At 38.3% G+C, this 13591-nt stretch overlaps 1 protein-coding gene across 9 annotated transcripts in view; it reads left to right on the forward strand.

Annotated features, from left to right (window-relative positions):
- The window catches only part of dock3 (dedicator of cytokinesis 3), a 230941-nt gene that overhangs the window by 190707 nt on the left and 26643 nt on the right, over positions 1–13591 (forward strand). For 7 of the 9 annotated variants that reach the window (XR_005622340.2, XM_039668620.2, XM_089117902.1 and 4 more), the window contains 11 exons: positions 387–579; positions 1406–1533; positions 1621–1767; positions 5846–5944; positions 6029–6123; positions 6987–7062; positions 11020–11120; positions 11694–11752; positions 12194–12342; positions 13267–13352; positions 13478–13504. Coding sequence is in view for 8 of the 9 variants with exons in the window: in XM_039668620.2 (XP_039524554.1) it covers positions 387–579; positions 1406–1533; positions 1621–1767; positions 5846–5944; positions 6029–6123; positions 6987–7062; positions 11020–11120; positions 11694–11752; positions 12194–12342; positions 13267–13352; positions 13478–13504 (1160 nt within the window). In the remaining variant the exon portion in view is untranslated. The remainder of the gene's footprint in view (positions 1–386; positions 580–1405; positions 1534–1620; positions 1768–5845; positions 5945–6028; positions 6124–6986; positions 7063–11019; positions 11121–11693; positions 11753–12193; positions 12343–13266; positions 13353–13477; positions 13505–13591) is intronic. The other 2 variants (XM_039668623.2, XM_039668622.2) reach the window with 2 other exon arrangements.

Genomic DNA, 13591 nt, shown 5'->3' on the forward strand with positions numbered 1-13591 from the left:
ACTGTATAATGGTCTTCAACCCACTGTCCTGCAAAGTTTTGTTCCTACTTGAGCCTACCTGACTGTAATTTTCAAGTCACATTGAAGACCTTGAATGGTTGGTTCAGGTGTGTTTGATTAGAGTTGGAGTTAAACTCTCCAAGACATTGGGTCTCCAGGAGGTTTGGAGGTTTCCCTTAAAAAAAAATGAATAAATAAATCTACCAAGCATGAGGTCTTGGCAAAGCCTCACTCTTACTTCATCTCTTGCTGTGTAGGTGATTCCCATCCCATCTTTGGCCAACAGTCCCTTCACATCTTGAGCTTTCTAAAAAAGGAACACATACCATGACCAAAATAAAAAAAAAAAAATGCTTTCTTTCTCTTGTCCCTTCCCATTTTCCCAGGCTGCCCTGCTCAACTCTTTCCCTGCCATTTTTGATGAGCTCCTTCAGATGTTCACAGTACAGGAAGTGGCAGAGTTTGTGAGGGGAACTCTGGGTAGCATGCCTAGTACAGTCCACATTGGTCAGTCCATGGATGTCGTCAAGCTTCAGTCCATTGCTCGAACTGTGGATAGTAGGCTTTTCTCCTTCCCAGGTATTTCTTAAAGAAATGTGCTAAATGTTACCTTTACCGGTACAACTGGGGCAGTACACTTAATAGGACATCTTTGTACCTTGTTTACCCCTAAAAAGGTTCATAGTAGTACTACTCTAATGGCGTTTTTCCCACTACGCAGTACCAGCTCGACTCGACTCGGCTCGCCTTTGTTTGGTTTTCCACTGTGTAAAAGTTGTACCTGTTCCTGCTTTAGGGTACTTTTTTTGTACTACCTCTGGCAAGGTTCTGAGTGAGCTGAGGCGATACTAAAATGTCACGTGAAAACAATGCCGACTGCTGATTGGTCAGAGAGAATCGTCACCATTCACTGCGTCATCCTTACACGCGCCAGATGGAGTATCCAGAATAACCCCGCTATTTTGAAATAGTTCGGCCAGGGATGGTTACTAAACTAACTACTATTATGGCAACTTGGAAGAATACGCTGACGAGGTGGTGCAGACTTTGCTTGTTTGGTGGCCGAAGAGAGGATCCTGCGAGAGATTGATAGGGCAATGAGGAATGAAAGACGTTGCTATGACGACCGGGTACTATTTGTGGCGGTACTGTCTGCATTGGAAACGGAAAGAAAAGCGAGCTGAGTCGAGCCGAGCCAAAGCGAGCCGAGTCGAGCTGGTACTGGTAATGGAAAAGCGCCATAAGGGACTAATATGTACCTTTTAGGGGTAGATAAGATGCAAGGTTGTCCTTTTAAGAGTACTGCCCCAAGCAGTTCGTACAATTTTTTGCATGTTTTATGTGTTAATGTCTGAAATCTTAATCAGGTGTATTGCTTTAATAACCTCTCTGTCTCTTTACATAGAATCAAGGAGAATTCTCCTTCCTGTCGTTCTCCATCACATTCATTTGCATCTTCGGCAACAGAAGGAGCTTCTGATCTGCTCAGGAATTCTGAGCAGCATTTTCTCCATTATTAAGAGCAGCTCATTGGTACTCACGCTTCAGTCAATCAAGACTTTGAACATCCCGTTGGTGACTTTGGTCAAGTAGACAATGTTTCTCTTTTCCTGTTTGCAGGAGAGCTCTGTGCAGGAGGAGGTAGAGATGATGGTGGAGAGTTTGTTGGATGTGTTGTTGCAGACGCTGTTGGCCATCATGAGTAAATCTCAGTCTCAGGAGGCGGTAAGAGGGCAGCGCTGTCCACAGTGCACGGCTGAGATCACTGTTAGTAACTAACAAATCTGATATTATTCCTCTATCCTTCCCCCCATCCTTCATCTCTATTCTCCTCCACCTGCTTGGCAGCATACTTACTGAGATCTTTATTTCATCTTCTGTTTCTTTCCCAATATCTTTATGGAACTCTCCTTTTTTACCTATATTGTGCATCAGTCAAGTTCTGAAAGTGAAATCTGTTTCTGAAAGAAACATCAAACCTTTGAAAACAGTCCTACATTTATCTCTGACATCCCAGCAAACCAGTGGTGGAATGTAACGAAGTACAAATACTTCGTTACTTTACTTAAGTACATTTTTCACGTATCTTTACTTTACTTAAGTACAATAAATAGTGCCTACTTTTTACTTTTACTTCGTTACATTTTGCAGCAATTATTATACTTTCTACTCCACTACATTTCTACAACTTCTGTTACATTTTCGTTACATTTTCTGATCAGTTTTTCCCCTGCCAAAACGTAATCTGACCGTCGAGCCCGTTCTCATCCTAAAGCGCCATATCGGACGCTTTTGCAAAAGCGTAAATATCCAACGCACATGGCACCCTTTAACGTGAAATGAGACGCAGATATATTTGGGCAGATGGCGCCCCCTAGTGGTCTAACCCTTACACCAGTGACGTTTGGTTGCCATAGATACAGTATATCAACCCGGCAGTATATCAACAGCACGGCCGGTCACACTAAATGCGTCTCACACGCAGTGTGTTTATCGTGCAACTCATACGCGAAAATTTGTTTTTACGTGCATAGGAAACACACCGTGTGTAATATATGTTTGGTTTGGTTAGGATTATGGCAAGCCAAGAGGTTCAGAATTACACCATAAAATGAATCGCGTTTACTGCCAAACATATTAACATATAGTAAGGATAAGCATGATATTGCCTAATTGCAAGCTTGTTTCAGAAATGGTGACGTTTTTTTCCATCATTATTGAACATCATTATAGGAGTAGGCTATTAGGTTGAATGAGTTAGAATTAAATGTTTTATTAATCATTAGAAAATAGACATTAAGATAATAAATTGTTATGCAAGTACTTTTACTTTTAATACTTAAAGTACATTTAAAATAAAGTACTTTTTACTTTTTACTTAAGTATGGTTGTCATTGTGTTACTTCTACTTTTACTAAAGTAAATATTTATCTGGGTATTTGTACTTTTACTTAAGTACTGAGATTCAGTACTTCCTCCACCACTGCAGCAAACACAGAACGTTCCCCTAACATTCCCGAATGGTCCCATGAGGTTATTTTTTTGGGAACCAAACAAGAACGTTATAGGAATGTTCCATGTAGGTTATTTTTTAGATTCCATTTTTATAACGTTAGGAGAATGTTCCGGGAACGTTCCCTTAACCTTAAGGGAAAGTTCTAGGAACGTTCTTGGAACCAAAAGGGATGTCAATGTTAAAATCCTCAACGCGTTCAAATTATTTAACACAAGTAACGCAAATTAATGAAGCAATCAAAACATGCAACCGCTGTATAGCCAGATTATACACAAACAGTGTCTCGCAAGTAAAGTTTTGATGAATGCGAATTGTAATCAAGGTAACGACGATTGCAGTGATGTACAGGAGTTGTACAGTAAGCACTTGAGTCCGTTATTGATGATGCGCTAACAAACCGTGCATGTGTGCTCTCGACACACTCGACGACACATTTGAGTTTCAACACACATTCAGGGAAACGTTTTTATCTTTCATGTGTATGTTGGTGTGTTTAGTAATTCTGAATGGATCCATGTACTGGAGTAGCCATATAAGGAGTAGGCGTTTTTTTTTTTTTTTTGGGCATCTCCATATGGTCCTGTTCAGTTGCAATCTTCAACTGCAACTTGACATGCCTAAAACTTAAAGGGGTCATGAACTGGCTTTTTAAATGTTATTATATTGTTGTCTGAGGTCAACTTATGACGTTCGCTTGGTTCTTGCATTCAAAAACATCAAAATGAATAAGTAAAAGGCTATTTTCTACCCTAGTTTTGAGCCTAGCTGAAAAAGCGCTGTGTTTTTATGGGCGTCTCACACTGAAGACTTGGAAGTAAACGCCCACTGCTGTGAGTGGATAACAGTTTTGCATATTATAATGAGTTTCAACTCACCCGTCGATGCACTTGGGGGAAATTGTTATGAAAATGTACAATGTTGTAAAATGCCAACCGGAATGATTCGCCCCTACATGTTCGACCCAGAGTCCGTGTGTTGCACAGTTCCTATCAGATCCAATATAGACGGCACAGCACCGTTCTTTACTCTTAATCGGTTTGCAAATCAAGAGTTGTTTACGAAACAATACTCAGTGAAATAAAGCGAACAGACAGACAATGTTTTACCTCATCAGCGGGAGCGTCATTAAAAATAAAGTTTATCCATGCAGTCCTATTGGAATCCAGAGGAAGCTTATGCAGCGACTGTCTTCTTCCACAAACAGGCGCTGCACAATATTCTGTATCGCTCGGTAGCTCGCTCCGGTTTGTCATCACGAGGTAGGCATCTATGTTATTTAGCTATGTGTGTAATGCGCGAATCGGTGGGCGGGGCTAAACCGGACGTGTTGAAGTAGGCGTTGATCTTCTTCTGTGGGGGTGGTGTATCCTCTTTGTCGTCATAGTTCCCCACTTTGAAAAACGATTATTATTAATCGTTAATAATTAATAATAAAAAAATATTATTATTATTATTATTTGGTAATGTGGTGTCATTCTGGAGTCTCTAAGTGTCCTTTTTTTGGAAAGACACCTACATTTACCTTGAAAAAAAACTTGAAAAATATACAGTTTTGTGAAGAATCATCCTTCAATGGATAGTTTACTTTTCAAATGATGACAAAATTAACGCACTAAACAAAATAAATGATGTATGCTTAATTTCACGACTAGTATGCAACTAATCACGATTAAAAATGTTAATCTATTGACAGCCCTTAACATAATGATATAATTTGAATATTTTACATTTAACTTAAATATAAAGTCAGTGACTCTTTATGCTCTCTCTCTCTCTCTCTCTCTCTCTCTCTCTCTCTCTCTCTCTCTCTCTCTCTCTCTCACACACACAGTTATGGCTATGCGTTTATTATGTCTCACACTCACTCACTGACTCACACATGTCTTCATTCAGTTGAGTTTCATGAAAACTGCACAAAAATGTCCAGGTCATATTTCTATAACAACCAAAAAAAGTGCTTTGAGATAATGAAGTATGTGTTTAGCAGGGGGGTGGGGGTGCATTCTGTAAAACACACATGCAAAATGACTTTTGATCTTGGTATGAAGTATGACCCTGACAGCTTTCACGAGACTCATCCATGAATGTTTGTCTTGCGTCTCTTATGTTTAGTCTGTTGTAACACTTGCTGGGGAAACTAAGATCAACAGTAAACTACTTGAAACACAAACAATCTCTGATCTATACTATGATGAATGGGTTTGCATCCTTTGATTTACACTTGCTTGCTTTTAATGTTTAATTGATAATGCATTTAGCATATATTGCTTAAAAGCAGAGCCCAGCAGAAAACAAGATCATGTCTCTATCTATATGCAGTTAAAAGAAAGCAGAGGGTGACCTACTGTACAGTAATATAAATTTGCATATTGTGTATGCTGTCTTTGGATTGTGTGTGGTTGGTGAATCAGAAGAAGGCATTTGGTCTAAAATACCACGCATTAGTCTCACATTGCCAGACTTTTGACTAACAATAAGTCTAGTCCACATTGGAGTTTATTCTGGCCAAGAACTGCCCACTTGGACAGAACGAGACCGCCTGACCAACAAGTCGTTTATATCAACTGATTAAAGTTATGTGAAGTCTATAACTGGTGATTTCAGCAAGTATTTCCATTTTTGTCAGTAAAATACTTTGGCGAAGAGAGTGTAGGCGTGCCATCTGAGGCTGAGTAACAGTAACTCTTTAGTGAATTCATCCCACGGTGTCTTCATGTCTCTCATTCATTCTGCTCCCCCGCTCCCTTTGGATGTGTTTGATTGTCAGGTTGATTGCCAAATTAACAGATTGATTGGCTCACAAGAACTTGCCCGCTTTCTGATTGGCAGGGGGAGTATGTGTCCTGCTTGTTGTCCCTCCTGCGTCAAATGTCCGACATTCACTTTCAACACCTGATGGACAACTTCCAGAGCAAAGAGGAGCTAAAGGTGAATTTCAGAAGTCAAGCATCTGAATCCTTTATTATGTCACTTATAGTTGAAAAATACTTTAAAAAAAATACTCTCTTGCAGGAGTTCTTGCTGAAGATTTTCTGTGTGTTCAGAAACCTGATGAAACTCAGTATATTCCCGCGTGACTGGAACGTCATGCGACTGCTGACCAGCAAGTGAGAAATTTAGCTTTTTCCCCCTTTTTTTTCCGTCATTCCTGCTTCCTTCCAGAACAGTTTTTTATATTGTTAAACATTTTTTTTGCTTTGAAAAAAACTAAATGAAATAAACTACCATATATGATGTAATAGAATTAATTTCTCTATAAATATCATGGCTTTCGAAGTCTTAAAGGAGTAGTTCACATTTAAAAAAAAAAAAAAAACTTGCTGATAATTTACTCACCCCCAGGCCATCCAAGATGTCCATGTCTTTCTTTCTTCAGTCGAAAAGAAATGAAGGTTTTTGATGAAAACATTCCAGGATTTTCTCCATATAATGGACTTCAATGGGAACCAAACGGTTCAGTTTCAGTGCAGCTTCAAAGGGCTTTAAACGACACCAGACGATGAGTAAGGGTCTTATAGGACCCTTCGAGTCATGACTCAAAAAAAAAAGATTTGTTCATTTTGTTCGAACAGGAGAGTCACGAACGCTCATCACAGAACAGAGCAAGGCGAGCATTTGTGCTTATAAAACTTAAATTTTTTTATTTATTTTTTAAATGACCAATTGTTTCTTTAGATAAGACCCTTATTCATCGTCTGGTGTCATTTAAAGCCCTTTGAAGCTGCACTGAAACTCTCATTTAGACCTCAAACCGTTTGGTTCCCATTGAAGTCCATTATGTGAAGAAAATCCTGGAATGTTTTCATCAAAAACCTTAATTTCTTTTCGACTGAAGAAAGAAAGACATGGACATCTTGGATGACACGGGGGTAAGTAATTTTTTTTTTTTTTTTTTTTTTTTTTTTAAAGTGAACTACTCCTTTAGGTCACACTTGCTATATGAATGATTATCCCATTCTCTTTCTTGCAGTATCATTGTGAGCACAACCCAGTATCTGTCGCCTGCTCTCCATAAGAGCTTTACGGATGCTGACTTTGATTTTAAGGTGCGTGATAATGATGAACGTCAACCACAAACATTGCACCACAGACTCGCTGGCACTGAAATACATACTTGCGATACATAAACGTGATTTTCACACATCTCTTTTTCTGAAGATCACATTCACATGTGCACAAACGTGCTTGATACGGGCCTTTACGGTGTCCTGCTGTTGGACACTCTTGGCTCTCTCTAATCCACTCTAATGAAGCTCTCCTCCCCGATCAAGACAGATGGTGCCACTAACCAGGGAGACTGGAAAAGTTCAAACGTCCTGAATTATTAATGAAGGTTATCTTTCAGAGAAAAACATGGCCCTGTCTATCAGTATGGGCTTTCACTGGATATCCCTAGGAAAGAAACCGCTCAAAGACTGTTATGGAGAAGCTTAAATCCGGAATCCAAACCGAACTGGTTAAGGTAGTCAATAGTTGCAGGTAGACCAGTAAAAACATGCTAAACTAGCATAAAAGTGCCCAAAACATACCATATGTTGGTTAACATGTTTAACCCAGTAAACACAGAACGTTCCCCTAACATTCACGAATGGTCCCATAAGGTTTTTTTTTTTTTGGGGAACCAAATAAGAACGTTATAAGAACGTTCCATGTAGGTTATTTTTAGGTTCCATTTTTATAACGTAAGAAGAATGTTCCAGGAACGTTCCCTTAACCTTAAGGGAAAGTTCTAGGAATGTTCTGGGAACCAAAAACTAACTTTCCCAGAACGTTCCCAGAACCTAAATTTGTTTGCTGGGAAAATATTTGCAATGAATTATTCAACATATACAGTAATAATTCTCCCGAATATTGAGATATCAATTGATAGCATTAAGGCAATTTTTTTTTGTTTGTTTTTACATTTTCTCTTGTTAATAGTGTGGATGTATAAACACAGAAGTCACTTTCTATCCAAGCATGACCAACTGAACCCGTTGCGAAATCTGCGTGGGGAAATATTTCACCCTCATGCCAAATTCCCCATCGCGTGGATTAAAATGACTGGATTTCGCCATTGAAAATGTGCCAAGCAACTGCAAATCTGACAAGGAAAATAGATGGGAGGTGTGGCTTTCTTTTGGGGAGGGGAGGAGCTTGAGCTAAGGCACACCCCTCAAATAATCAATTAGTTATGTATACCTACAGTAATGCTATTATATTAATGCTCCTTCAAAGAAGGCAGCGGGAACTGGCAAACGGTCAAACACCTATTATAATTATAATATAAACAAACACAAAACGAAAGTAAAGCGACAGCCCCTCATGGACGACTGCCACACACACAAAACAAAACACAACATAAATGTTAGGGGCGGGGCAAAAAATCGATACAGCATAGTATCGCGATATTTTCTGTGGAAATGCTTTTTACTTTCCAGTTTTCTTCATTGGTTTCTTTATTAACATAGGTTGAATCCGAAATCGCCCACTAAACCCTCATTCCCTAAGTTAGTCCAATACTGTTCACTTAAAGGGTAACTAAACCCCTGGTCAGAGCCTGACTCCACCCACTGGCAATATTTGAAAAATGCTGAAAAAGTGGGCAGACCCCAGCGGAGATAGATGCTAAAACACTCTATCCTGATCGTTTTCAATACTCTCAATTCCAATTCCTGACTCCCTACAGTGGTTTTGACGACACAAGATGGTTTTTATACTTCCAAGGGCGTAACTCGCGTGGTAAGCTGAAACCTGCGTACGTCACGAAGTGCGGAACATCCAATAGGAAAATTCAACTGCAGTAGCCACCGTTCAACCTGAAGAGGGCAGCACTAAGACGTTTTTACGCCATATATTGTAGAAATAGAACACTTTATAAACAAATGGCAAAAAAGTTACTCGAATCAATGACTGGTATTAATAAAGATCCATTCTTACAGATCATTAGCTAAAAAAAGTTGGTTCAGTGTTTAGTTACTCTTTAAAGGAGTGAATGAAAAGGAGTGAGCGAATTCGGACAGTCGTTGAGCGTAAGCTGTAGGCTACACGTTAATGTGGGACAGTGATGCGATCTGACACGCGTTCCATTTTCTCTCAAATGTTCATTTAAGACTTTATTTAAATCACTTTAGACAGCTCTTATGAGGACATTTGACAAAACGGACATTTTGGCATAATTTGTGTGTGTAATGATTTGTTCAAGGCAAGTGAACGAAAGAGAACTCGATACTTACGCGCGTCTTTTCTGTGGGTTGTGTGTGTGTAATACAGGCAGGATTGAACGGATACAATTGCGTTTAAAAAAAAAAAAAAAAAAAAGATTGTTCTTTCTTGCGTTGCCACGGTGGGCAAGCGTGAATCGCGATACTTGCTTGTATCGCAATATAGACCATTTCACAAGATGTAAACAACACTGGTCCAGAAACACTTCCTGTTTCAGTTTGTAACTGTTTTCTTTATTTCACATGTATAGAAAACATCTTAAAGATGTTTGTTTAACTTTTTGATTCAGTTTTAAATGTTCTATTGGTTGTATTTTATCCCAGCTTTTGTGTAGTGTTAAAAAACTGAAACAGGAAGTGCTTCTGGGCCAGTGTTGGCCCAGAAATGGTCTATATTGAGAATCGCAATATTGAATTGTGGCCCAAATATCGCGATACTATCGAATCGTCACATTGTTGCCAATTCCCACCCCTAATAAATGTCTCAGGCCTGGTCCTCTCTCATCCTTCACTGTCGTCACTCCTCCTTTTATCTATCCGGAGCTCCTCTGTGAGAAACTCAAGACCGGTCATTAGCATAGCTGTCAACCCTCCCGTTTTTTCCGGGTTTCTCACGTATTTTTACTCTTTTCCCGCTGTCTTCCCGTTTTAGTTTTTTTACCGTAAAATATCCCGTATTTTTACTCTGATTGTGTGAGACGTACGAGCTCGGACTGATTCGGCTTGAAGTCGTTTATTCTCAGATGCGGCGCCGCGCGCGCTGGCCGGAGACACACTGGCTGTGTGGCGTGTCCGTTTTTATTTCGGTTCCCATGTTAACAGATTAGAGCTTGCACACTCCAGAAAACGCGTGCATGCTAGAAATAGAACTGACGCCTATTTTTTCACGCGACACGCAAGCGTGTTGAAAGCGTTTCCAGGAAAAAAAATAAAAATAAATAAAAAATAGGAAACGATGTTTATTTTGTACTCGAATAGCCTACATTTTACATTTTGATGTTTGAAAGTCAAGGTTTTTACATAAATTCAGATATCAATGTAATTTAAACAAATAATAATTATAATAATCGATTTATATTGCCATTAGTTTTGCCTACTATATAGAATTTAATGTCATATAACAAATGAATAAAATATCTTTTCTTTTTTTTTTTCATTTGTTTCTTATGCTCTTAACAATGATTACACAAAGAAGAAGAAAAAACTTTTGGAAAAAAAAACGTTCTGGGCCTCATCCTCATATCAGGAGGATATAAAGATGGGATATGCTACAATAACAACAGAGTGTGTCTTCTGAGTGACGGTCCACCACCAGGCTAAATATAGGCTCTTTAAAACTACATAAAATGTGTAAATGTAATTGAAATAAACAGACAGCCCACTTCCCTATTTTGTGGGTTTTGGAAGATGTGATAACAGTTGAAATTGTTGCCGTAAAGGCAAGAGCAACACACCGCTAATCCAAATGTAGATTTTTTTTCTTTAAATGACACTAATTTCTAGGCTAGTTATTAACTCTTTAGACTTTTAAGGATTAGTGCTTTATTTTTAAAGTTTGTGGGTAAGAATCGTGTAAAACAAAATCCCTTATTTTGGGGAAGGATTCCGGGAAAACTCCCTTATTTTCAATTTTCAATGTTGACAGCTATGGTCATTAGCAATCACGCTACCGGCCTCGCTCCATTCCCACAGATCTCTGCCCCGCCCTGCTTGCCACAATCTCCTTTAAAGAAATTTGGCAGCACAGCAAGTCTCACAGTAACCACGACTCAGTGTTTATGCGTTTCTTTTTCCCATCAGGTGTGGAATTCGTACTTCAGTCTGGCGGTGTTGTTTATCAACCAGCCTAGTCTACAGCTGGAGACTCTGACACCAGCCAAGCGCAAGAAGGTCTTCGACAAGTAAGACTTGATCCTGCTTATTCACACAACATAATGACATGCAGACCTAAAGAACCCGAAATAAAAAATCTAAATGTATGCATATTGTAATGTTTTCCCTCCACAGACTTTCACTGCCATTTTGTTACAAATCGAAGGACAAAAAACTGTGGTGTTTGAAATCATGTCACAAATGCTCCCAGCAGAGCTTAAGTTGTATTTAACCCAGAATACTCATTTAAATATGACAACGAGTGTTGTAGCGAGGGCTAATCCATGTTAAATCCATCCAGGGTACACGCTACATCGCTTTGTATTCCTTCTTTTTCTGGCTAGCTCTCCCTCCTTTTGAGATCTGCATCTCGTGATTAATAAATACCGGTTCCTTCAGCTATTGGTCAAATAAACCTAATATGCCTCCGATGCGGAAAAGCATGGAAGTCTGACGTATGACATGCGTCTGTTATCTTCAGCCCAGTGTGTGGCTCTCCTGTTCTTTTCTAAATCTAATATCTTGAAACGCATGCCGTTTGTTTCAGTCATCTTACATTCTTGCACGGGTTTAGAGGAGTTTGTCTTTACTGTTTTTTGTAGGTATGGTGATATGAGAGTCATGATGGCTTATGAGCTATTTAGCATGTGGCAGAATTTGGGTGAGTGTCTTGATTCTCTCTCTTGTCTTTCCACTCTGTTTCGCTCTCTTTTCCTGCATTTCTCTGCACAAACACAAACATTCACGTCCTTCCGAAAAGCATTACTGACCTCTAGAGGTGGAAGAAGGTACTGCACTGCAGAAATGCTCCCAAAATACCATTGGGTGTTGCATCAATAACAGATTTCAGCCTTTTCTGTTATATTAAGCTCATCTTTGTCCCAGGCCTAGAGTTTCAAGCTTAAATAATAAATATCCACCATTTCTTTTATAGATAAATTATATATTTATATTCATAGATAACAACATCTGACAACAAAAAGAGTAGAATAAACAAATCATGTCAGTATTCACTCATCAAACACCCCGTTACATGTAAATGACACATTATTTTGTTTTTAATGAATAATCCCGGTTGTCGGTTTGCTTGGTTTGGCTGCAGGTGAGAATAAGATCCACTTCATACCAGGAATGATCGGCCCGTTTTTGGGCGTGACGCTCGTACCTCAAAATGAAGTCCGAAATATTATGATCCCCATCTTCCACGATATGATGGACTGGGAACAGAGAAAGAACGGCAACTTCAAACAGGTCCATTATATGTCTTTTCTGGGCTTTTTTTCTGTTTATCTTACTTCCAAGAGAGAGTTTTCTTCCAGTGAATCAAACAAATACAATATGCCTCAAAATAGACTATATGGAACCATGATAATAAATATGATCAAAGGTTTATTATCATGTTTTATTTATTCATAATGTCCTTTACAATGGATGCTCAATAAATGAATAAATTGAATAAATAAGCTAATGCGGAATCTTTGTATATTCAGGCTTTTCTTGGCAAATAATGTCATTTTGAAATAAAAAAAATATATTAACATAAAGGTTTTTTTTTTTTTTTTAACAGAATAGAATATTCATTTATACTGTATAAATTATAATATACTGTATGAATATATACTTATATGTAATGCAAATATTTATTACATTCATATTTTTTGGCAATTTGGGTGACAGCAAATTACAAAATAATTAGATTAATCGCATCCAAAATAAACGTTTGTGTTTACATAATATATGTGGGTGCACTGTGTATAATTATTTTGTATATATATATAAATACACACACATGCATGTATAGTTAAGAAAAGAATATTATTTATATATAAAATATTTAAAAATTATATATAAATCTATATACAGTAAATACATGAAAATATTTCTTAAATATATACAAGATATATATATATATAAAATAATTATACACAGTGCACCCACATATATTATGTAAACACAAACTTTTATTTTGGATGCGATTAATCGCGATTAATCGTTTGACAGCCCTAAAAATAATGTAATTTTCAGAGGGTGGGGGACAAAACTAACATTATTAATGAATTAATATCATTATTAATAATTATTATTATAGATATTTTTTCATCAAGTAAAAGAAAAAAAAAACTCCATTCATTTGTTCATTATGGGTGTATAACTCAGTTCATGTTTGTGGTGCAGGTGGAGGCAGAACTGATAGACAAACTGGACAGTCTGGTGTCTGAAGGCAAAGGAGACGAGAATTACAGAGAACTCTTCAGTTTGCTGTAAGTGCGCGCACACATACACACACACCTTCTCCACTGACACACACAGCTACACATGTGGCCGTTTGAGTACTCTTGTCATAACCTGAGTGTCTCTGATTTGCCTTGTGCTGCGGGATTATTAGAACTCAACTGTTTGGGCCGTACCCCAGGTAAGAGGAAACTAACCCTGTTCAACCAATCAGATGCCACTAAAAAAGGATCTTCCATCACAAGCCCCTTTTTTTACCTTCAGCCCA

Source organism: Pimephales promelas, chromosome 2 (genome assembly GCF_988280905.1).
Source record: "Pimephales promelas chromosome 2, fPimPro1.hap1.1, whole genome shotgun sequence".
Taxonomy (NCBI): domain Eukaryota; kingdom Metazoa; phylum Chordata; class Actinopteri; order Cypriniformes; family Leuciscidae; genus Pimephales; species Pimephales promelas.